We start from the raw sequence: 26,477 nt of genomic DNA, 5'->3' as shown, positions 1-26,477 counted from the left end.
ACATCATATGACACATGGGCCATAACTCTTGCACCAATATTTTATGAATTACACCCCCACTTTTTAGTGAGAATTTCAGGTTAAAGTTTTGATGAACTTTCACCATACCACAGTCATTACTAAATAGATTTGATTCAAACTTAAAGTAGTTGTTCCACCTTATCATCCACATCATATGGCACAAGGTCCATAACACTGGTACTAATATTTCATGAATTATGCCCCGCTTATTCTAAGACTTTTAGGTTAATTTTAATGCATTTTCACTATATCTCAATTACTGTAATACTAAATGGATTTGATTCAAACTTGAAGTTTTTATTCCACATTATCATGAGTCTCTCTAGTGACAGCTCCAGCTTCCTCAGATTTGCCAAGTTTCTCACCAAGCATCAAAATAGTCAAGTGTGCTGTGTCCTGTCTCCTGTGACAGCTCTTGTTTTATGACTTCTCTGTGCAGATCTTGAAACCTTGCTGGCATGGGGTTTGTGAATGTAATAGGCAGTGTACTGTTTCAATATTATATCCTTTTATACAAAATTGCTGCAAATAGAAAATCTTCAAATAGTTTCAAGTTGTTGTTTTTGTTTTTTTGACAAATGTCATAAAATTTAATGCAAAAACTGTACCAAAAGCTACCAATTTATTTTTAGCTTTATATTTTCATAACATGAATTAATTCTCTTGTCATATATGTCAATGACTGCCTATAGTTTGAAGGGAGGTAATAGTTTGGAAAATCTAATGTTATCTGTTGTAGAAAATATCTAAAGTTATATTTATTCTTTAACTGTATGCTGAGATAGAAAACATTCATTAGTATATTGATAAAAAAAATAACATTTTATTTTCAGGAAATTAAAGAAACTTTAAACATTTTATCTCGTCATCAGGAATTAAGTCAAGTAGACTGTTTAGCTGTTGCCCTGTTGACGCACGGTTCCGAGGATTATTTGTATGGAGTGGATGCAAATTATTTCAATGTAAGTTGTATATTCGAGTCCATATGACTGGGAGAAGCTGTAAGGAGCATGTGGCATCCATTTTCTATCCATCCATCTGCATATCAGTATTTCCTTCAAAACAATTGCTTTGCTTAAACTGCAAGGTTAAATACTTGGTTGATTTCAATGAAATCCGAATAGAAGCATCCATGATTGTTAGGGGTTCAAAGTTTTAGAAATAATGGCTTTTACCCTAAAGGGGAAAGTTGTAGGGCCCCTAAGTTACAGCAAAATTTTTGCTTCAAATGACTTCTTCTCCAGAACCACTTGATGAAATTCAGTAAGATCTGGCTAAGTAATTATTGTTAGCAGTTATTATGGAATAGTTAGAAAGCAGTTATTATGGAGTATAGTTAAACAGAAAACTGGAGAACATGGGTTTGAAATCCCTCAAGAATGGAAATTGAGAGCAATCTCCACAATTCATTTCTAAGGCACTAGTTAAGGACTGAATAGCAAACAATTGTAACTCTTTCTTTATTTAATATGGCTGTTTTCTTTTCAGCTCTTGTAGTGCTGTAATACCCAAGAAGCAATCTGCTTGTCTTCAGTTATGATTAATAAGTATTAAATGAGAAAATAGATTTAAATATCATATGATTTTAGAGGGCCTCCGTGGCCGAGTGGTTAAGGTCGTTGACTTCAAATCACTTGCCCCTTATCGATGTGGGTTCGAGCCCCACTTGGGGCGTTGAATTCTTCATGTGAGGAAGCCATCCAACTGGCTTACGGAAGGTCGGTGGTTCTACCGCTGTGATGAAATAATGCACAGAGGGGCATCTGGGGTCTTCCTCCACCATTAAAGCTGGAAAGTCGCCATATGACCTATCATGTGTCGGTGCGACGTTAAATCAAAAAAAAAAAATAATGTCAGTCATGTAGGTCAAGAACTAAGCATTTTCATTCTATTGCAGTTTTATGTCCTATTGACCGTTCTTAATTATGATAAGGTATCAGTAACCTTTAGCCTGCTGTTGGCAAGTGATTCTGTTTTTGTGACCAATGCACACCAAGATTAGCCTGCTCATCCGTACTGGCTGATCATGCTCTGCACTGTTCACTGTTCAGACCGATGATTTTCATTGAACACCCCTTCAAATGATAAATGGTAATTGCCCAAATTGAATGATGGATCAATTTTAGAAATTTAGCTGGCTAAAGGTTCAATTGTTAACATGAATTTCAGGTGAATGAGGCATTTTTACCATTTACTGCTGAGAAATGTCCTGCTTTACACCATAAACCAAAGTTCTTCATTATCAATGCTTGCAGGGGAGGTAAGTCTGTAAATTAAATATTATCATTATTGGAAATACTGAATTTAAAACTTTTTTGCCAACTTTTTCAAAACTGAAACTCTGGGACAGTGTTCATGAAAAGTTCAAATCAAAAACTCAGACTTTGACTTTGAAATGCTAAGACATTTTGTATTACTTTTTGCCTTGTATTTGTAAATCTTGTGTAGATTGTGATGAAACCAGGCATGCATATGGCATAAAGTCTATAAAAAGCCATACAAAGTTGCAGCAATATACCATGGTAGGTTTATTAATAATTAAGGCAATTTGAATTGTTAAAGATTTAAAGTGTAAGAATAAAATTTTAGACCTAAAATGTTGGTCAGTATGGGCCCAGGTTATTAGGATGGAAAATGTTGTTGGTCAGATAGCAAGTAGTTGACCTCAGTCTCATCTTATTCACTTTGTAACTTCAAGTTATAGATTAATATATTGATTCAGAAATGAAATTTTGCCAGTAAGTAGTGAACTAGTATTATTATTGCAAAACAAAAGTTTGGGGCTTTTTGGGTCAAACTCACTGTGACTAAAATTATGAAAGAAAGATACAGTTTCTACTTGTCATGAGTTCTTGTTGGAATAAAGAGAATCAAAGGAAATTTCTATTACCTAGGTTTAGATTACGCAGAAGAACAGTATCATAAAGGTCAAGGTTACTGTTACTACTTTATCTATGATAAGAAAAATCTGTGTATGATGAATGAATTTAATTTCAGTTTATAGATTGAACTGAGATTTGTTAGCCTGTTGGCAGATTGTGATATGACCATGTGTAAGATTGGCAGTGGTTTACGAGGTCATTGTGATCAAATTGAAGGTCACTCAAAGGCTATACCAAACTGGATATATGTTGAGCATTCCCCATCATTTTCTGAAATAAATGTGCCAAGCATGATTAAAAGAATATTTCGTATTAGTATCTTTAATATCTTTCTTGGCACTGTCTGTCAGTCCGTCCATGCATGTGTGCGTCTGTGTAAATTCTCTTCTTGACTGTAACTCTGCCATCCATCAAAGGGTTTTCAAATTAGTTACTTGGCATAAATCTATAGTGAGGCGATGTGTCATGTGCAAGACCCAGACCTCTAGTCCCAAGATCAAGGTCACACTTAGAGGTCAATGGTTAACAGGGTTTGTTTCTTGTCTGGTCCATAACTCTGTCATTCATCAAGGAAGTTTTAAATAACTTGGCATAAATGTTTCCCATAATGAGAGAACATGTCATGCGCAAGACCCAGACTCTAGCTCTAAAGTCAAGGTCACATGTAGAAGTCAAATGTTAACACGGTCTGTTTCTTGTCCTGTCCATAACTCTATCATCGATGAAGGGATTTTAAAATTACTTTACATAAATGTTCACTGTAATGAGGTGAGGTGTCATGCCTAAGACCCAGACCCCTAGCTGCAAGGTCAAGGTTACACTTACAAGTCAAAGGTAATCATGGTGTGTTTCTTGTCTGGTCCTCAACTCTGCCATTTATCAAGAGATTTGAAAATAATTTGACACAAATGTTAAGCATATTGAGAAGATGTGTCACACTTATGATCCGGGTCTCTCAGGTCAAGGTCAAGGTCACAAAATGATTCAAACCTAAACTATTCTGGCATATATACCCTTACTGAAAAAAGAAAAAAAAACATTACTCATTCAAGTTAAAACATGGATAACCATCAAGTAAAAATAACAAAATAATACAATGTGCAGTATCTTAGGCGATATAATCTGCAGGAAACCTTTAGCTATTTTTCAGTCCACTGTGAATTATTGTATATTTGTTTCATCTTAATAGTTTATAAAACAGTTAAGATCCAGTTATTATTTCAAGACCAGTATTGCATTTCAAAATTCTCAGGTGACCGATTTTATAAGAGTTGGGATGTTTGAATAAAGACGTAACTATATCTTCAGATCTATGCTTGTTCAGTTTTGGTAGAATTCCAGTTTTCCGTATACGGTTTTCTCAGGTTACACATATTTTACAATGTTTCATTTACTAACAGATGCGGAGGACAGAGGGAGTTTATCACACAGAGACATTGACACAGCCAGTACTAGCCATGACGTTAGTAATGTGCCACCACAACCACTGGGCTGTAATTTTGAGGGGCACTATGAGACCAGCAGTATTACCTATGATGTTCAGAAAATGCCACCAGAACCAAGGAGTGTTGGCAGCCGTATTCCAAACATGAAAGATTTCTTAGTTGCTTTTTCCACCATACCAGGTGAGACTTTGACAGAAACCTGTCTTAAATAATAAATAGTTGTACATTATTTAGTAGCATGGTTTGTTGTCGATTTGACACGGTATACCGGTACATGAAGTCAAGGACTGCCATATCAGGGGGAAATGAAACAATTTGTATGTACTATAAAACATGAGAAAATTAACTACACTTTAAGTGACAAACATCAGCCTAAATACTGCTGATAACGTGGTATCAGCCTGAATACTGCTGATAACATGGTATCAGCCTAAATACTGCTGATAACGTGGTATAAGCCAAAATACTGCTGATAATGTGGTATCAGCGTAAATACTGCTGGTAATGTGGTATAAGCCTAAATACTGCTGATAATATGGTATCAGCCTTTAAATACTGCTGATGATGTGGTATTTTATAAAAAAAAAATTAAATTCTGATTTTCATCAGGATGCATACCACTGTTACAGTAAAAAAAAATAGACGCATATTGAGTTTCATAAGTTTTCCTCTTTAATGAAGTATTTAGTTTGGATTACATGCCCCTACCACTTTTTATCAGTACTGTTGCTCAGTATAATGAGTATAGAATGTAGGAACACTGGTAAGGCAAACCCAAAAAAATAAGTAAAATCAGATGTAATAATTTACTACTTTACATATTAGATTATAAGAAATTAATGCCACTCTATGAGTCTGTGTATAACCCTTACCCTACTAAATTTCTATAATGAAGTTGTCCATCTTTCAATTTGGACAGTACCATTAACTGTTAAAAGGGGTGCTTACCAAAAACATACTGACTGAATGGCAAACAGTGCAGATCATGATCAGACTGCACGTATGTGCAGGCAGATCATGATCTACAATGGTCGCAAAGGCAGGCTCAATTGTGTCCAGCATGATAAGGGATAAAGTAGGCATAAATAAATTATTGTCGATGTTAAATGTAAACTATTTATCTATGCGTTTACTTGTAGGTCATGTGAGCTGGCGACATCTAAATGACGGAAGTTTTTTCATACAAGGATTTGTAAAAGTCTTCCAGGAGTATGCACATAAAACAGATGTCCTGAGTATGCTTGTCAAGGTAAGACTTTATATATATAATCACTACTATAGTCAGAAATATATTTTGCAAGGCTGAAAGTTAATTCTGATAACTTGAGGAGGCAGAGTATATTATTATTAATACATACTCATTTTATTCTCAGTGAAGTTACAGTGGGACTGGAAACATCAGTATTTTTCCATACTGACACTTGAGATTCACATCTCGTTTGTCAGTTGAATATAGTCAAAATATATGTATCTATTATTAGTACCGGTATGTGTCGATATGTACATGTATGTAGTAAAATTATAATTAGGTTTTCATTGAGCAATATGCTCTCGTTATTTTGCAGAATAATATTTCTCCCTAAAGGTCTTGCAATATTTCAGCTGCAGAACTTGTGCATATTTCTAAAAACAAAGCTAATAACTTATAAATATTCCTGGTGTATGGCCAACTTGTACAATATACTAGTAAAGCACTTTTTATTACAAAAACAGCATTTTGCTAGTATTTATTTTAGTTTGTGAATATAGCAAAAATAAATTCTTTGCAAAAATTTTTAAATTTTACATCATTTCAATCTATTGACAATGATTATAATCAGGCCAATAATAATATTATGTTTTAGTGCAGGAGTTTGGAATATATTTAGGCTATCATTGAAAAAATATTTGTTTGCGGTAACAGGACCTACCCATGAAAATCACTGCAACCCAACTTTTTTTTCTGGCCAGTCAGAAGAAAAAATGTTTCCAATATGATTATATGGGGAAAAAATTACCTACCTACCTACCCACACAAGAAAATTTGGGTATGCGTTACTGTATACAATTTTTTAATGACGGCCCTATGCACTGAAAATTGCTTTAGAATATAATATTCTACTTTTCTTTTTATGCCCCCGGCATCTACTGATGCGGGAGGCATATAGTGATTGTCCTGTCTGTTTGTTCATCTGTCCGTACGAGGTTAACCAAATGAGACCGTTTCGTCTAGCATCAATACCCCTTACTAGAATGACTTGATACTAATACAGATGTAACCTGTGACCATTCCTCATCTTCAAACATCACCTGACCTCAGTTTGACCTTGACCTTGACCTCATTTTGGACTTAGGTTGCTTTATATGGGCCATCTCTTGGTTAACCAAATGGGACCGTTTCATCTAGCATCAATACCGCTTATACGAATGAATTGATACTAATACAGATGTAACCTGTGACCATTCCTCATCTTCAAACATCACCTGACCTCAGTTTGACCTTGATCTCGACCTCGTTTTGGACTTAGGTTGCATTGTATTGACAAGGATGCCACTGGAGGCATCAAGCATTTATTAAACGCAGCTCCTGGTTTGTATTTAATTTTACTACCAACCAAGTAAGAGTATTAGAATTTGAATAAAAATTTAACGATTTGTCAATGTTCCTGTGTCTGTACATGTTGTCTAGTGGCAGCTTTACAGTAAGAAGTTGTTCAATTAAATCACTTCTTTCTGTCTCTGTTGTTTTACTAAGTCTACTAGTACACATTGATTATGGATCCATTTCATAAATAGATAAATACCCCTACAAGTAGATAATATATGGCTATCAAAACACACATTTTGTCTGGTAGAAAAGTATAGTCTAAAGTTTTATTTGTCTGTGTAAAATATTGGACCAGACCTATAAATGGGTAGTTCACCTAAGACAGGTGTACCTGGTAATTGTTGTAATCATTTAAAACACCCTTTTACACAAATTGTCTCATTGACAATAACTTTGCTGACCTGGAAAAAGTCGTACATTAAAAAAGATATTTGTTGAATTTCAGGTGAACAATGAAGTATCAAAAAATATCAAACACCAGGGGGTACAAATCCCCGCCCCACAAGTGATGCTGACCAAAACTTGGTACCTTAATCCTGTAATGAGGCAGTCGATATAGGATGGGAATGAGGCTGGATACTCAAACCTTGTTTCGAAATTTCTTCCGACATCTGCAGTGTTTTATTGGTTAAAGAATAAGTGACTACATATACTCATATACTAATGAGTTTCAGAATGATTACACTAACGAAGAAAATGGCTAAGATTTCATACTCATGGCGTATGATTTCATTCCATATGTAAGATGTCAAAGTTTGAAACATTGTATTAACCATTTACATTCAAAATTAATTTGTCAGTCCTGAATCTGAAGTTTTAAACATGTGGAGTGAAATAAGTAAATTGAATATGAAAGAAGGGGCAAAACCTCAAAGGGAGCTCAAAGAAATCAGGTTAAATTAAATTAAACTTGAAAAAAGTATTACAAAGTATCTATTCAGTACTCAAAGGAAAGTGAATATTCGCGAGAACCTGTTCACTTGAATTTACATTTAGTGTCATCTTACCTGTTACAGTGAATAACATACTTAGCAAATTTTCTCGGAAGCTGGTGTCACAGTGATGTCATTACCTATTCGGTGCATTCTCATACTGGCTTAAAGACTGATAATGATGATATCTTCTGATTTCTTTCCAATGTTTTATCTTTTCAAATATTCTTTTTTCAACTAACTGGAAACCTTTCTTGCATGTGTTTTGAGTGATAAATAATTTTCAGCAGTTGAATGACATTCTGTATTCGCTGCTGAGATAACTACATCCTTTCCGCTAGGGGTGCCTTGTTAGCTTCTGGTGCAAAAGTTTTAAGATCCTCTTCCAAGTGTGAAAGTGTACTTGCGTTACTTTAAAGCTCGAAGGGTCCTGCTCTTCGGGCTCACTATTAGTATGTGTTGTGGTTTTCTACTGATAGTTGTTCATGTACATTTTGCGAAATCTCAGCCTCTTAAATACCCTTACCCTGCTAAATTTCTATAATGAACTTGTCCATCTTCCAATTTGGATAGTACCATCAACTGTTAAAAGGGGTGCTTACAAGAAAGATATTGACTGATTGGTGAACAGTGCAGATCATGATCATGGTGAACAGTGCAGATCATGATCAGACTGCACATCCATGCAGGCTGATCATGATCTACACTGGTCGCAAAGACAGAACCAGTCATGTCCAGCCGGTTAGGGTTATTACCCTTGTATATAAAAAGAAATGGTTAAGATACAGAAAATTCACAGTTATTGGATTCAAGTTAATCTTTTATTTTCACATTTTTGAAAATTTTGATACCATGTTGTAGATCAACTGTTTTGCTCAGCATTAAATATTCATTATTCATTGTACATACTTGTAGATATCTTCATTTTCTGTAAAATAATTGCCTCCATTTGACAAGAGGAAGCAGGAAATTTGCTGTTTTACTTCTTTTGTTATGTATAAACTATAATAAATCATAATAATTGTTTATTAGTCCCCTACTGGTGTTTATAGGGGACTTATAGTTTGCCCCACAGGTTCATTAAGGCTCATTAAGTCAGTCACACAAAGTGGGATCTTGATATTTTTTTTCATGAAACTTGGTACGTGGATAGATCAGGTAGTTTACAGAAAATGTAAATATTTTATTTTTATTGCTATTGCAACAGTTATGTTTTCTACGGAAACAGATAATAAAAAATATGTCAAAAAAGTGAATTCTGCAATAACTTAAAAATACAAGAGATCTTTCATAAAACTTATGACATGGCTAGGTGACAATATGAAAAATCTGCTCGGTGTTTATTTTTGCTGCTTTTGCAATTTAATTGGTTGCAGATTATCTTATTTTGTCCTTTCTGTTTGTCTGTTTGCCCATCTCTCTATCAATCACAAAACATAAATCTGTTGTTAAGTTTCAATCTTGAAACCTGACTTATAGATGGTAGGTTATTTGGAGAATGCAGGCTCTCCAGTTTAGTTTCAATATGAAATAATGTAGTTCCTGTGAAAAATATGACAAATGTCAATGTCAATATTCCTTCCAGTAGAGGACTTTTATAGCTATGCAACAGTCCTGTTTCCAAAGCTTTAAGTGCAGTTCAAACAAGGTTATAAGTTTTTGTAATATTTTTTATGCCAACTTCTTTCTGTTGAATTAGTGTCGACTGAGCTTTACTCAAGGCAAGTAAGATTTTTTTTCTCTTCATATTTTTCATAATTGCTATAATGAGACTTCAAACAGATTGCAAAGTCGGGTTTTCATATGTAAATTGTATGCAATAAAGATGAAGAGCAACTGCTAGAATTTGATTTTTTTGCTCTTGTAAATGTTGTGGTAAATGAATGAGATATTACATGTTGTAGCTGACAAAGTAGTGAACAAACATTCTCATGCAAAGTTATAATCTCTGGATGAACTGTTTGTTTTCAGTATTGATTGGCCCTTCTGCTTAGCTCAATAGAATTATGTTCTTCCTGACAATTTGATAAATTAAAGACGTTGTGTCTGAAATTATTCTTCCTCCACCTGATTCATGTGGGGAAGTTAGCAGTTACTTGCCGAGAATAGGTTTATACAGAGGTTTTTAATCCAAGAAAACTGTTAACTAATAGGTTAAATGACTGTCATTAAATGTGAAAAAACAGTATTAAACTGCAAAAAAAATACCAGTAATTATTGACTGAAGAAAGTACGATTTTGTCCACTTGCCTCCTACCCCCCTCCTGCAGGTCTCAAAATACTTGTAACATATCCAGGAACACTGGGTACATTGCTTTACCTTTTATAACAAAGGTACTGTTGAAAAATGGTGCTAAATCCAACAAAACGAAGTACACATTGAAAACTGTATTGTTAATTTTTCTTTCTGTTATTTGTATCCAGTCCGATAGTGACACGTCTTTGCTGCGGACTGGGACCAGGTGTTTTAAAGACTGCATTTGATTCCTGATCAAGAATCATGAAGTGAACATGTACATACTGAATGTCTTGTATTGTTGTTTAGCTGCATGCTATTTGTTTTTGTTCATGAGATATATATGATTATGCATTATAATCTTGTCAAGATGTACATGTAAAACATGAAATCTTTGACAATTAAAACACACTATTTACTGTTGTTTTGTGAATCTTCGTTTTCTCCATGTTATAATGTGTCCTGTACATTGCATACCCAGATATATTGTTTCTAGAGGGTTCCCAGTTTACAGGGGTATGTTTCTAATGCAGTAAGAAGGCCAAATTTCAGGACCGCTAAATTTGATCAGTTTGGAGAGATTTCCTATATTCAGGGGTTCTGGTTTAGAGGGGTTTCATTGTAGTAGGACTCGGAGCCCATAATTTTACATTTATCATTGATCAGAAAACTTAGTTAGACTTATAAATATATGAGGAAACTGTTTTTGAACAAAAATGTTGTTGTCACATTAGAAACAAGGCAGACTGAAAGACAGCTAAATCCCCTGCCACTGCTGTGGATAGTGAAAGGGTAAACCTTTGATTTTAGCTGTGACCTTGACCTTAAACTGACATGGCTGACTCATGAATTCTGCACAACGTCTTGATGAGGTGATTATTTGACCCAAGTTTCATGAAAATCCTTCAAGGGGTTTAGGAGATACAGAGCTGATACCTTTGACCTTCAGTTGTGACCTTGACCTTGAGTTGACTTGGCTGACTCATGAGTTCTTGATGAGGTGATAATTTGACCCAAGTTTGATGAAAATCCTTCAAGGGGTTAAGGAGATACAGAGTGGACACAAAATGGAAGGCTCAAACCTTCGACCCTTAGTTGTGACCTTGACCTTGAGCTGGCATGGTTGACTCAAAATTTCTGCACATTGTTTTGATGAGATAATCATTTTACCCAAGTTTTATAAAATTCCTTCAAGCGGTTGAGGAGATATAGAGCGGACACGAAATGGAAGGCTCAAACCTTTGACCTTCAGTTGTGACCTTGACCTTCAGCCGACATGGCTGACTCATAAGTTCTGCAAATCGCCTTGATGAGGTGATCGTTTGACCCAAGTTTGATGAAAATCCTTCAAAGAGTTTAGGATATATAGAGAGGACACAAAATGGAAGGCTCAAACCTTTGACCCTAAGTTGTGACCTTGACCTTGAGCCGCATGACTGACTCATGGGTTCTGCACATTGTCTTGATGAGGTGATCATTTGACCCAAGTTTCATGAAAATCCTTCAAGGAGTTTAGAAGATATAGAGCGGACACAAAATGGAAGGCTCAAAACCTTTGACCCTAAGTTGTGACCTTGACCTTGAGCCGGCATGGCTGACTCATGGGTTCTGCACATCGTCTTGATGAGGTGATCATTTGACCCAAGTTTTATAAAATTCCTTCAAGGGGTTTATGAGATATAGAGCGGACACAAAATGGCAGGCTTAAACCTTTGACCTTGAGTTGTGACCTTGACCTTGAACCGACAAGGCTGACTCATGGGTTCTGCACATCGTCTTGATGAAGTGATCATTTGACCCAAGTTTCATGAAAATCCTTCAAGGGGTTTAGGAAATATGGACCGGACACGATTTTGTTACGGAAGGACGAACGGACGCAGACCATTCCTATAATCCCTCCGCCACGGCAGGGGATTAACAAAGGCATTAGGATCATTTAATTGTCTGTGCATACAAGATACATCAAAAACAGAAATGTTCCAGGAATTGCTGTCCAAAGTTTTACACAGAACAGTCTGCGCATGCCTTACATCACAGAAACAGAAATTTACTACAGACATTTTAACCTAAAACTTTACAAGACCTGTCTGTGCATACCAGGAATTCAACACGAGCTGTATGTAAGACAGCCAATGCTCAACTATTCGAATTATTGTCCCAGAAGCAGGATAATATTACCCTAAATGTTAAAATATCTATAGAGTTTCAATCCAGTATCTGCATTAGTTTTGGAGATAATAACTTGCATGCAAAACTTTAACCAGAAGTTTAAAAGTCCAAAAGGGACTTGATCCAGTGAGGTTGGTAAAAATATTACAGGTGGTCCAAATCCTTTTGTTGTATCATAAAAAACAAGAAAGTAGGTCAGTAGGACATATTCATGGTCACTGGAAGTCGGTTTTAAGATCAGTGAGCGAAACTACATGTCGTCAAAATTTCAAGGCTGTATCTTAAAAACTAGAAAGTAGGTCAGCAGGTAAAGGTTACTGTCAAGTGACCCCTAATTACTTGGGGTCTTACGGTAATTATAATTAAACAGTCTAGGAAATATGATCAGATAATTTTTTCCTATATATAACTCGTATAAAAACTATGTGACCCTCGTGAGGGGCCTCTGTTTACCCCCATGGGAATAATTTGAATAAATTTGTTAGAGAGCCACTAGGCAATGTTACATACTGAATATCAAAAGCCTAGGCCTTGAACTTCCAGTCAAGAAGATTTTTTTTTTTAAACTTTTTCCTATATAAGTCTATATAAAACTTGGGACCCCCAGGGCACTGGCCCATACACATTTAACCGTTTGTCATGTATTTGCAGAATATATTTTAAATATTTGTTTTCTCAGAAACTATATTCCAAGTGATTGCAAAGTATTTGCATCAGACTTTTGCAAACAGTCTGCAAAATGTATCACAGTGAAGCAAAGGGTTTGCAAATAAACACTTAGATAAATTACGGACTGCAAAGGTTTTGCAAACAAATTATTAAATAAGCAGACATTAAAGCATCTGCAAACAAACACATTTAGTTAGCAAAGGTATTGCAAATAAACACTTTGTACACAAATGAAAGAGCAAAGCATTTGTAAATAGTTAACATAGATGAATTTGCTATCCTGGTAGACTCTAGGTACAGGAAGTAATTAACCGTTCTGTTTTCTGATTGGTCTATATTCAAATGGCAGGAATTTTGAAAATATTGTGAGGAAATGTTTACACATCAGTTAGTAGAAATATTTTGTTGATGCAAACATGTGTTAAACAGATCATTATATTCTAATTATTTTTTCTAAATATAAACTTTGTTGAATAAGGATAATTGCAATACCAAGTTATTAAGCAATAAGAAGGATAATTGCAATACCAAGTTATTAAGCAATAAGACTTCCAAGAACCAGAGAATATTGCAGCATGTGGAAAGGTAATGTTAATCAATGATAGTTATATAAAACACTTTTTACTGATGCAATTGTTAAAACTTACATTGTTACATGATTTTAGTTATTGTTACTAATGAATGATCACTGCAATGATTAACTTTTAATAGTTATTTAAACTGCAAAATTTTAATGGTTTTGTGATTTTACATCTGTTTTTCAGATATTAAACAAAGTCCTTTTCTTTAAACCTCGATCAGAAATTCATTTTTTGCTAATTGTTACGTATTTGCAAATACATCGCATATTATTTGCATGTAAGTTGCAAATAATTTGCTATCACTTTGCGATGTGTTTGCCAAAGTTAGCTGCGAATTGTAAATTGTTTGCAAAGTATTTGCATTCTGTGTGCGTAGTGTATATTTGCAAAAGCTTTGTAGAATAGTTGCACATTTCGTTCCATTTCCACTCGTATGTGGAATATATTCAGCATTCATGTGCTGCAACTGTTCTGCAAAGGTTATGGCAAATATAAAGAATATATTCTGCAAAGGCCCTGTTTTTGCATGGGAGGGCCTCTTTTTACCCCAGAGGCATAATTGAACAATCTTGGTAAAGGGCCACTAGGCAATGCAACATACCAAAAATCAAAAGCCTAGGCCTTGCAGTTTCAGACAAGAAGATTAATTTTTTTCCTATATAAGTCTATGTATAACTTGGGATCCCCAGGGTGGGACCTCTTTTTTACCCCAGTGGCATAATTTGAACAATCTTGGTGGAGAACCACAAGGCAATGCTACATACCAAACATCCAAGGCCTAGGTCTTGTGGTTTCAGACAAGAAGGTTTAAAAAAAATTCCTTTAAAAGTCTTACACTATGTAAAATTTGAGATCCCTGGGGTTGGGCCTCTTTTCAGCCCAAGGGCATAACTTGAACAATTCTGGCAGTGCTACATAACAAATATCAAAGGCCTAGGTCTTCTGGTTTCAGACAAGACAATTTTTTATTTTTTTTCCTATATGTCTTTGTAAAACTTAATACCCCCGAGACAGGGTCTCTTTTCTCCCTAGGGGCATAATTTGAACGATCATTATAGAAGACCATTAGATGATGTCACATGCCAAATATTGAGGCTCTATGCCTTGTGGTTTTAGACAAGAAGATTTTCAAAGTTTTCCCTATATAAGTCTATGTAAACCATGTGACCCCCAAGGCGGGGCCATATTTTACCCTAGGAGAATAATTTGAACAACCTTGGTAGAGGACCACTAGATGATGCTACATACCAAATATAAAAGCCCTATGGCCTGTGCACATGGTTTTGGCCAAGAAGATTTTTAAAGTTTTTCCTTTCAATGGAATTCAATTCTTTTAACAATTTTTAAAGAAGACCATCCAAGGAACATCTCTGTGAAGTTTCATTAAAATTGGCCTGATGGTTTAGGAGATGTTGTTTAAAGGAAAGTGTGGACAGACAGACAGACGCTGGACGGTGAGCAATCACCAGGATTTTCTAAGTCCAAAAGGGGGCATAACATGGCAAAATTGCAGGTCAGAGCTATGGGACTTGATGCTATCAACTAGTTTTATAACTTCCGAAGACACATGTGAAGTTTCAATTCAATACCTGCATTAGTTTTAGAGATAGTAACTTGCATGTAAAACTTTAACCAGGATTTTCTTAGTCCAAAAGGGGGCATAATTTTCCCAAAATACATGTCAACATTATGGAACTTGATCCAGTGAGGTTGGTAATTGATCTAGAAAAAGAAAAAATAAGTTTCAAATCTATATGCCTTTTAGTAATAGCTGCATGTACTTTCATGCAAAACTTTAACAAGGATTTTCTAAGTCCAAAAGGGGACATAATTTGGCCAAGATGCAGGTCAGAGTTAAAGGACTTGATGCTATCAACTAGTTTTATAACCAAGAAGACATATGTGAAGTTTCAATTCAATATCTGCATTAGTTTTGGAGATAGTAACTTGCATGTACAACTTAACCGGGATTTCCTAAATCCAAAAGAGGCATAATTTGCTCAAAATACATGTCAGAGTTATGGGACTAGACCCAGTGAGGTTGGTTATTGACACAGAAAAAGAAAAAAATAAGTTCTAAAGCTATATGCCGTTAAATGATAGCCATATGTACTTGGCACTTGCATGCAAAACTTTAACAAAGGTGTGACGCCGACGCCGGGGTGATGAGAATAGCTATACTATTCTTCAAAATGTCAAGCTAAAAATAATAATTGAACTAGGACTTGCTGCCCAACAGATTACATGTGGATGCCAGATATTTAAAAACAAGCGATATAGAGAAGATGTTGATCGCTCAAGATAAGATGTCGTGCACACAAGATAAAATGTTGATTGCTCGAGATAAGATGTCGTGCCCACGAGATAAGATGTCTTGCGCACGAGATAAGATGTTGATCACTCGAGATAAGATGTTGATCACTGAGATAAGATGTTGATTGCTCGAGATAAGATGTCGTGCGCACGAGATAAGATGTTGATCACTCGAGATGAGATGTTGATCACTGAGATAAGATGTTGATCGCTCAAGATAAGATGTTGATTTTTAAGGGTAGCGTTTCTGGCCGTTTCTGTACTTATATTTGAAAGTAGGCAAGTGCTTGGTCTTCTAGGACCATCCTAGCGTGAAATGCAAGCAAAAAATCTGGGTGGCCAATATCACCCCAAAACTCGAATATTTTACAGGTCCCGACCTGGAGAGAAATGATGATTTTTAAGGGTAGCGTTTCTGGCCGTTTCTGTACTTACATTTGAAAGTGGTGCTTGGTCTTCTAGGACCATCCTAGCGTGAAATGCTAGCAAAAAATCTGGGTGGCCAAAATCACCCCAAAACTCGAATTTTTTACAGGTCCCGACCTGGAGAGAAATGATGATTTTTAAGGGTAACGTTTCTGGCCGTTTCTGTACTTATATTTGAAAGTGGGTGAGTGCTTGGTCTTCTAGGACCATCCTAGCGTAAAATGCAAGCAAAAAATCCGGGTGGCCAAATCGCCCCAAAACTCAAATTTTTACAGGTCCCGACCTGGAGAGAAATGACGATTTTTAAGGGTAGCGTTTCTGGCCATTTCTGTACTTCTATTTGAAAGTGGGCTAGTGCTTGGTTTTCTAGGACCATCCTAACGTGAAATGCAAGCAAAAAATCCGCAGATATATTTGACAGAAATCTATTGCCTTTCCTTAGTATGGTACGGTTTAGGACATGCAATTATTTTTTTTTAAAATAAATTATCTCGTGTGCATGACATCTTATCTTGAGCGCTCGACATCTTATCTCGAGCGCTCGACATCTTAACTCGAGCGCACAACATCTTATCTCGAGCGCTCAACATCTAATCTCAAGCACTACATCTTATCGCATGGGCTCAACATCTTATCTCGTGTGCTCAACATCTTATCTCTTGCTCACGACATCTTATCTTGAGCGATCAACATCTTATCTCTTGCGCATGACATCTTATCTCGAGCAATCAACATCTTATCTCGTGCGTACCACATCTTATCTGGAGAGGTCAACATCTTATCTTGATTGCTTAAGATGTCGTGTGCTCGAGATAAGATGTAGTTCGCATGAGATAATTTAATCTTAAAAAAAATAAATGCATGTCCTAAACATACCACTATATATGAGGGGCCCTAAGAAAATCTTTTTTTCAAGTTGTATAAACAGTTAAGTGAATACGTTTAAAGGTTAGTTACCACCACATGTGTAAAGGTCAACAAACACTAAATGTTTTAGGTAAGAGAACGCCAAATGTTTCTAGGTCAGCGAACACTAAATGTTTTTAGGTCAACAAACACCAGTTTTTTTAGGATAAAGAACAACTAATGTTTTTAGGTTAAAGAACACTAAGTGGTTCAGGTTAAAGAACACTAAATACTTTAGGTTAAAAACACTAAATGTTTTAGGTTAAAGAACACCCAATGTTTTAGGTCAACGAAATCCAAATGTTTTTACGTCAACAAACACTAAACGTTTATAGGTTAAAGAACACTTACTGTTTTGAGGTCAACGAACACCAAATGTTTATAGGCCAACGAACACCAAATGTTTATAGGTCAATGAACACCAAATGTTTATGGTAAAAAAAACACTAAATGTTTTTAGGTCAACGAACACCAAATGTTTATAGGTAAAAGATCAGTTTTAAGGTCAACGAACACCAATTGTTTTCAGATCAATGAACACCACTAAAATGTTTTTCGGTTACAGAACATTAAATGTTTCAGGTCAATGAACACTTAATGTTTTACATTCAAGAACACTAAAATGTTTTTCGGTTACAGGACACTGAATGTTTTTAGGTCAACGAACACCAAATGTTTTTAAGTCAACGAACACTAAATGTTTATAGGTTAAAGAACACCAAATGATTTAAGGGCAACGAACACCAAATGTTTTCAGGTCAACGAACACCAAATGTTTTTAGGTTAAAGAACACTAAATGTTTTAGGTCAATGAACACTTAATGTTTTACATTAAAGAACACTAAAATGTTTTTCGGTTAAAGAACACCAAATGTTTCCAGGTCAACGAACACCAAATATGTTCTAGGTCAAAGAACACCAAATGTTTTTAGGTCAACAAACACAAAATGTTTAAATTTAAAGAACACCAAATGCTTTTAGGTAAACAAGAGGACCATGATGGTCCTGAATCGCTCACCTTTTCCCACATGACCCAGTTTTGAATATGACGTCGTTTTTTCTATTATTTGACATAGTGTCCTAGTTTTTGAACGCATGTGACCCAGTTTTGAACTTGACCTAGATATTATCAAGATAAAAATTCTGACCTGTTTTAATGAAGATCCATTGAAAAATATGGTCTCTAGAGAGGTCACAAGGTTTTTCTATTATCTGACCTATTGACCTAGTTTTCGAAGGTACGTGACCCTGTTTTGAACCTAGATATCATCAAGGTGAACATTCTCACTAATTTTCATGAAGATCTCATGAAAAATATGGCCTCTAGAGAGGTCACAAGGTTTTTTCTATTTTTATACCTACTGGCCTAGTTTTTGACCGCACGTGACCCAGTTTCGAAACTGACCTAGATATCATCAAGGTGAACATTCAGATCAATTTTCATGAAGATCCATTGAAAAATATGGCCTCTAGAGAGGTCAAAAGATTTTAATAATTTTAGACCTACTGACCTTGTTTTTGACCGCAGTTGACCCAGTTTCAAACCTGACCTAGATATCATCAAGATGAACATTCAGACCAACTTTCATACAGATCCCATGAAAACTATGGCCTCTAGAGAGGTCACAAGGTTTTTTTATTTTTTGACCTACTGACCTAGTTTTTTAAGGCAGGTGACCCAGTTTCAAACCTGATCTAGATATCATCAAGGTGAACATTCTGACCAATTTTCATGAAGATCCATTCAAGGGTATGGCCTCTAGTGAGGTCACAAGGTTTTTCTATTTCAATACCTACTGACCTAGTTTTTGATCGCAGTTGACCCAGTTTCAAACTTGACCTATATATCATCAAGATAAACATTCAGACCAACTTTCATACAGATCCCATGAAAAATATGGCCTCTAGAGAGGTCACGTTTTTTCATTATTTGACCTACACACCTGCTTTTTGATGGCACATGACCCACTTTCGAACTTGACCTAGATATCATCAAGATGAACATTCTGACCAATTTTTATGGAAATCCATTCACAAATATGGCCTCTAGAGAGGTCACAAGGTTTTTCTATTTTTAGACCTACTGATCTAGTTTTTGACCGCACATGACCCTGTTTCGAATATGACCTAGATATCATCAAGATGAACATTCAGACCAACTTTCATACAGATCCCATGAAAAATATGGCTTTTAGAGAGGTCACGAGGTTTTTCTATTATTTGACCTACTGACCTAGTTTTTGAAGGCATGTGACCCACTTTCGAACTTTATCTAGATATCATCAAGGTGAACATTCTGACCAATTTTCATGAAGATCTCATGAAATATATGGCCTCTAGAGAGGTCACAAGGTTTTTCTATTTTTAGACCTACTGACCTAGTTTTTGGTCGCACGTGATCCAGTTTCAAACTTGACCTAGATATCATCAAGATGAATATTCAGACCAACTTTCATACAGATCCCATGAAAAATATGGCCTTTAGAGAGGTCACAAGGTTTTTCTATTATTTGACCTACTGACCTAGTTTTTGAAGGCACGTGACCCAGTTTCGAATTTGACCTAGATATCATCAAGGTGAACGTTCTGACCAATTTTCATGAAGATCTTGTGAAATATATGGCCTTTAGAGAGGTCACAAGGTTTTTCTATTTTTTGACCTACTGACATAGTTTTTGATGGCACGTGACCCAGTTTCGAACTTGACCTAGATATCATCAAGGTGAACATTCTGACCAATTTTCATGAAGATCTTGTGAAATATATGGCCTCTAGAGAGGTCACAAGGTTTTTCTATTTTTAGACCTACTGACCTAGTTTCTATCGGCACGTGACCCAGTTTGAACTTGACCTAGCTATCATCAAGGTGAACATTCTGACCAATTTTCATAAAGATCCCATGAAAAATGTGACCTCTAGAGTGGTCACAAGCAAAAGTTTACGGACGGACGCACGCACGGACGACGAACACCGCGCGATCACAAAAGCTCACCTTGTCACTTTGTGACAGGTGAGCTAAAAACACCCAAAAAAAAAATATTGGAAGACACTGCGATTTAGAGAGCGGACAAGGCTAAATTCGCAGTTTTTCCGAGTAATTGAAGCACCATATATTACAAGAGTTGGTCAGTTTGTGTGGTTATCGAACTTTACTGAGATACTATGCCCACAAACAAAATTAGATGAAAACCGTTCGATTTAAGACAGTGAACATGCTTTTGGATACCGCCCGCCACAATTGTACAGGTATATAATAACTCATCCTGTATGAAATTCATGTGAGCTTCTTAAAACAGAAGGAATTAAGCTGTGCATTATGATAAACAGTGTAACGTCATTTATCCCAATATGACTCAGCATTCCAATAAAAGTAATCTTATGAATTAATTTCAATAAATATAAATTTCTTAAAGAGCGACATTACTATCTTTCTAACGGTAGAACATGATAGTTTAACACATTTAATAATTCCAAACTGTCACTTAAAATCAGCTTGAAACATGCATACTTCTTTGATCATTGGCAGATTTCTCAAAAACAAGCTCACAGACCTGAACATTTCATTTCACCACATGTTTAAATACGACTGTGAAATCGATGTTGTAAAAAAAATTCTATTCTTGAAAATGCTATTAAAATTGTAATTTTCTACATAGACTCCCATTATGAAAATTGGGAGGTCATAATTTTTTCAAACAGCCTCTCAAAAATTTATACACACAACCCTATCTTTTTTACTTGCAAATTTTTTTTAAGTATGTTCTGAAGTTTACAAATTCTAGGTTTAAGCAGATTCTAGATCGCATAAAAGTTTTATTCAAACGTGCAGAACTACCTTAAGCAATCATTTTCCATATCTGATACCAACAATTAGATGTTCATGTTTATCTGGAGGCATGTCGTTTCAATATCTAACTTATACCAATAAACAACCGTGTCTGGGTGTGTAAATAACAACAACAACCACCATGAATTCATTCAACTTTATCAATAACTACTTCAATGTACATGCACAAGTTAAAAACAGATTTTACTGTCCACCAATATAATATATTTAACCAAGATAAAATACTTTTCTTTAGTTTCACTGTAACTATGGTAATAGGATCAATAAAAAGATCAAGTACAGCACGTCTCCCAATTAAGTTTGTAATATTAGTCTAAAATGTTATTGGAAACTTGCATTTTAAACATGTTAAATGGCGTTACTTAAATATGCATCAGCCATTTTATACAACTTGTCTGTAAACTTTGAAGCAGATTGTCTCCCAAATGCTGTTTTTCAATGTGTCATTTTTACCAAAACAAACATTTTCAGCTTTTGTTGGTGTCTCGTAATGTTATTTAGTCTCCCAGCCACAACAAAACATGCAGCTTGACAGAATAAAAGAACTTTTATGCACATGCCTGTAACAATACAAGACAAAAGCTGAAAATGCTATTGTACTGGCTGGGCCAACGGAATTACAGGACAAAGTTGTAAGTCACCAAAGTAATAACATATACATAAAAATTTTAGTATCAAATTTCACTGGAAGCAGTTTTGCAGCATGAACGTTGACAGAACAGAACAGAGTACAGTAAACAACAGAAGGTTATCACAAGCTATGGCACAAATTGCCTCATTTAAAAATATTTGTACATTTTGAATAGAAAGATCTTTATTTTGGATTTTGACAATATACATTTAATTTTTTTTTCAATGTGAAAAAGTAAAATGAAAATACAATTACACAGCTAATAATTTGTTTATTTATTGCCAATTTTCAACAGTTTATCCACAAATATCACTGGCTGTTTCAGCATGTTCCCTACAGTAACTAATGCCTTTGCTTCTGTATCATTTAGAATAAATAAAAATGAAGCACTATATATTTAGTATATTATTGTTAATTAGTTACAGGTGTTTTTTTTTATCATTATTTTGCATATAGGATCACAGTGCTACCCAGGTCCTTATGTTATTGTTGTGCTTACTTCTAATCTTAACTATTGGCAAAAGTTGCTATCTACATTATAAACCAAACGGGTAAATAGCATCTTTTTGCTAAACAACAGTGAATTTTGTTATTGCCAAGTTTAAGTCATACTAACACATATATAGATCATATGGCAATATTCAGCTTTTCATGGTGGTGTAAGACCTATATGTTAGTATAATTTTAAAGACGGACAAAACAAACCCTGTAACTGTTAAATTTAGAATGATATGATAACTTTTGTGTTTATAGGGTGTTTAATTAATTAAACATTCAAATATTCAATTTAACATTGACATCGCTGCCCCTTAATATAGATTTCATGTAAAGCCGTGTTGTTATAGGTATAGAGTTGCTGTGGTTTACAGGTAATTTAGTCTTAAAACATCTATACAATTAATAGCAATCAATCTTTACGATAGACAGCCTAAAGCTAACGCTTTACGATGTGTAACTTTTATGTACACCCCACTTATTAAAAGCCCAAAAGCGAACAAACTCTTATACAGTCGAACCTCGGTATCTCGAATTTCAAGGAACCGTGCTTCTTATTTCGAGATAACCGAAATTCAAGTTATGAGGAGGGATGTATCTGGACGAATGATGAAAAAAAGTTGGTTAAGTTACGAAAAGATTTAATAAAAAATAAAAACTGTTTCCTTGATGACGTGTATACGCTCTTGGAACTTCACGTGTACACAATTCCGTACAGTTTATGTTTATCAAAGTTTTCAGGTTTTCGAAGAATAAAAATGATACTAACCTCAAATGTTTTTGAGTCAAGTTTCCTTTTTGTACCACGTTTCTCTCCCGGAGGATTGACAGCATTTCGATCTGACATTTTGAACGAATGATGCTTTCCCCAAAGAAGTTAATTTTTGATACAGTCTCATCGGGATTACCTCTAATTAATCCTTATTAAAGATCCCAACTGTTCAAGCTAATTAATTCATTTAGTTTAAATTAAAAGCAATTTTCATAACGTCTCAAAAACAAATGATCGCTGATTAAGAAGTCTAATGTTTACATCAAACAATTATCATTATGGCACATGCAAACAAGTATGACATCATCTCACTTTGATAATCGCCACACCTTTGATATGTTGGTATCATGGCTTTTTGGTTAGGCAATAAACATGAACATGTGTTAAACATGTGTTAAAAACCAACCACATTCACAATGAGATGTGTGAAATTCTATCGCATATTTTTCTCACTTCGACTTACTGAGTTTACAGTGCACTTGAATTTTACTGACGGGGCTGAAAATCCCTTTCGACACATCCGGAATCTCGGTAAGTCAAATTTTGACGTAACCAGACTTGAATTACATATATAAAGAAGGAAATTTGACGGGACTTGAAAATTTCTTTGACTTAAGCGGTATTTCGAGGTAAGCGAGTTTGAGATACCGAGTAGACTGTATTTGTAATTCGCAAAATTTTGACACAGCGAAAATATAAGCTTTTACAGTATATGGTAAAAAATTATGTTGTGTGCAGCAATTAGGCCCAATTTCAACTTCATTTCACTGATACGCATTTTCAGTGCTACACAGAGTATTATAAGCAAATCTGAAATGATTAATAAAGCATGTTTAATGATAAATTATATGTGACAATAATGCGAAGCACCATGGTGTAGTTCAATATACTGCATTTTCTCCCATTCCTATTACTCTTAATTAGTTAACAACCTCTGTCCCTACATCTGGAAGCTAAGTTTTCACTCAGCAAAATTTTTTTGAGATTCATCAATTTTGCGATTTCCACTTTTAACAATCTCTATACATAGCACCATTTGTTGTTGTTTATGCAGTCTGACCTCTGCAATCTTGATTGGTTACTCCCACTCTGTGGTACCCGGTGGTTTAGACGAGAGATCGTACATCACCCTAGATATACCTGGAACAGTTTCTATAGCTGATACCATGTCCTCTATTACCTGAAAAGTGATCAATTTGAGAAATACCAAGACAGCAATCTTTCATGAACACAGACAAAGCAGTCTGTGAGGAACACCAAAAACAGTATTCTTTCACAAACACTGCAAGAGCAATCTTTTATCAACAATAAAAGAACAAAATATTTAAGGAGCAGCTAGACAACTTGGTCATTTAGATAACATGTTTGTTTATTCCAGGTAGAAAAATGAAGCAACCCCGGTAGTTTATTGTACCTTGCTTATCACATTGTTCCTATGTACAATAGCTTTCAGTTACATAATGACTGGTAGTTAACCTAACCAATATTCCTGAATTCTATACCAGAACTAAACTTAACGCAAGCAACTGCCAACTTCTCCACATGAATCACAGGTGGACAACAATTTCAGACATAAGGTCTTTTATAAAATCGTAACAGAGAACATAATGCCTGGTCTGGGTATCGAACTAACAACACCACAGATCTGTGCTCTCCCTATTGCACCGAGCAGATTGAAAAACACAGAAAGACAAGGAATCGATAAAACCAAATGATGCTCCCTAATGCATGTAATAAAGGGAGATAATTCAAAAAGTAGATAAGGTAGAGTTATGGTTCTTAGACAATGCACTTCCTGTCAATGGCCTCTATCATTTTGTGAAGTTTCAATGAAATGCCATTAATACTTTCAAGTAAGGCTCCGGACAAGCCTTATTTTGTATAATAAAGTGAGATAATTAAAATAAAGAAGCTGCGTTCAATAAACGCTTGATGCCCCCGGTGGCATCCTTGTCGATACAAAGCAACCTAAGTCCAAAACGAGGTCAAGTTCAAGGTCAAGGTCAAACTGAGGTCAGGTGATGTCTGAAGATGAGGAATGGTCACAGGTTACATCTGCATTAGTATCAAGTCATTCTAGTAAGGGGTAATGATGCTAGACGATTTGGTTAACCTCGTACGGACGGACTAACAAACGAATGAACGGACAGGACAATCACTATATGCCTCCCGCATCAGTAGATGCCGGGGGCATAAAAAACCAAGATAAGGTAGAGTTATGATTCTTTGACACTGCACTTTGGTCTTGATGGCCTCTATGATTATGTGAAGTTTCAGTCATATGCCATTAATACTTTTCAAGTTATACTCTGGACAAGAGTGTGACGAATGGCTGGAGAGAAGGACGGACAAAGTGGCAACTAAATGCTCGCCCTTCGCGGAGCATAAAAATGTCATAACTGTACAATGGTATTATTGACTTTTCCATACTGACAATACCTCCTCTATATAATTATGATCTATTTTTGCCAACAAAAATTACCTCAGAGGCCTACAGGACTACTGGTAAAAGTTGTCGACTTTCAATCAATGTCTGTGAGTTTAAGCCCTGACTGGACTGTCACACGAGGATGCCATCCCAGTGGCTTTAGGAAGGTTTGTTGTTCTAGCCAGGTGCTGTCCATGCTTAAAATAATGCATGGAGGGGTACCCAAGGTTTTCCTCCACTATTTATGTTTGTTTTGACTTTAACACCATTTTTCAACAGTATTACAGTTATGTAACGGCGGGCAATTAATCTAACCAGTGTTCCTTGATTTTGTACCAGTACAAACCTGTTCTCCACAAGTAACTTTAAACTTCCCCACATGAATCAGTGGTGGAGGAAGAATGATTGAAGACACAATGTATTTTATCAAATCGTCACGGAGAACAAACACCCTGCCAAGGATTTAACTCACAACCCCACGGTCCATAGATCTGCACTCTCTCCCTACTGAGCTAAGAGGGTGGACTGTTCCTCCACTATCTAAGCCACTTATTATACAGTTAGTATATATCCTGAACTATGCCAATGTGACTTACTGCCCCATAAACGATAGTACTTACTTCAATTGGCAAGTGTTTATTTGGTTGAGCTGCTATTCCAGTCATAAAATCATGTGTTAGGAATGTCCGTATCACTATTGACCTTTGACACGACGGCTGATGTTGTGAAGGGTCTCTATCGAAGTGTAATGGCACTATAACAACTGGCATTTGACTGAGTTTATGTGTACACTTAGTGTCATGTAAAACTTTTGTAGCAACATAGTCCACTTGTCGTAACGTACTTAACACGCCCTCTGTGAGATATGTGGGAGTGATATCCTCAACTGGAAACTTTACTGGATCTCCAAAGATATATACAACTCTAAAAATAGAAATCAAAACATACTCTTTTGTTTACCTCAGAACTACAATACAATTTAAAAACATGCTCAATCACTGAATCTCACTAATGACCTAAATACTAAGTCTTATTTATCTCATAGAATTAGCAGTCTTGTTTTCAGACCGTTTATTTGTGTTTACCATTTTTCAACAGTATTACAGCTACCTACAGTAGTCAACAAATCCTGTGTTC

General features: G+C 35.6%; 2 protein-coding genes across 3 annotated transcripts in view; one reads left to right on the top strand and one right to left on the bottom strand.

Moving 5' to 3' along the window:
• LOC123526469 (caspase-9-like) overlaps positions 1–10,526 on the top strand; it is a 28,729-nt gene extending 18,203 nt beyond the window's left edge. For both annotated transcript variants that reach the window (XM_053522992.1, XM_053522993.1), the window contains exons 7-11: positions 855–983; positions 2,191–2,281; positions 4,304–4,528; positions 5,488–5,597; positions 7,381–10,526. In XM_053522992.1, the coding sequence (XP_053378967.1) occupies positions 855–983; positions 2,191–2,281; positions 4,304–4,528; positions 5,488–5,597; positions 7,381–7,494 (669 nt within the window). In that variant the 3' untranslated portion in view covers positions 7,495–10,526. The remainder of the gene's footprint in view (positions 1–854; positions 984–2,190; positions 2,282–4,303; positions 4,529–5,487; positions 5,598–7,380) is intronic.
• Positions 10,527–21,136: 10,610 nt separating this feature from the next.
• Positions 21,137–26,477, bottom strand: part of LOC123526466 (GMP synthase [glutamine-hydrolyzing]-like) — a 49,734-nt gene continuing 44,393 nt past the window's right edge. Inside the window, exons 15-16 of the mRNA XM_045305628.2 lie at positions 25,961–26,264; positions 21,137–24,092 (exon numbers count right to left, since the gene is read on the bottom strand). Of these exons, the coding sequence (XP_045161563.1) occupies positions 23,991–24,092; positions 25,961–26,264 (406 nt within the window). The 3' untranslated portion in view covers positions 21,137–23,990. The remainder of the gene's footprint in view (positions 24,093–25,960; positions 26,265–26,477) is intronic.

The sequence above is a fragment of the Mercenaria mercenaria genome, chromosome 14 (assembly GCF_021730395.1).
Source record: "Mercenaria mercenaria strain notata chromosome 14, MADL_Memer_1, whole genome shotgun sequence".
Classification (NCBI taxonomy): Eukaryota; Metazoa; Mollusca; class Bivalvia; order Venerida; family Veneridae; genus Mercenaria; species Mercenaria mercenaria.
The sequence above is the reverse complement of the archived record's forward strand: the minus strand, read 5'-3'. Positions and strand labels throughout refer to the sequence as shown.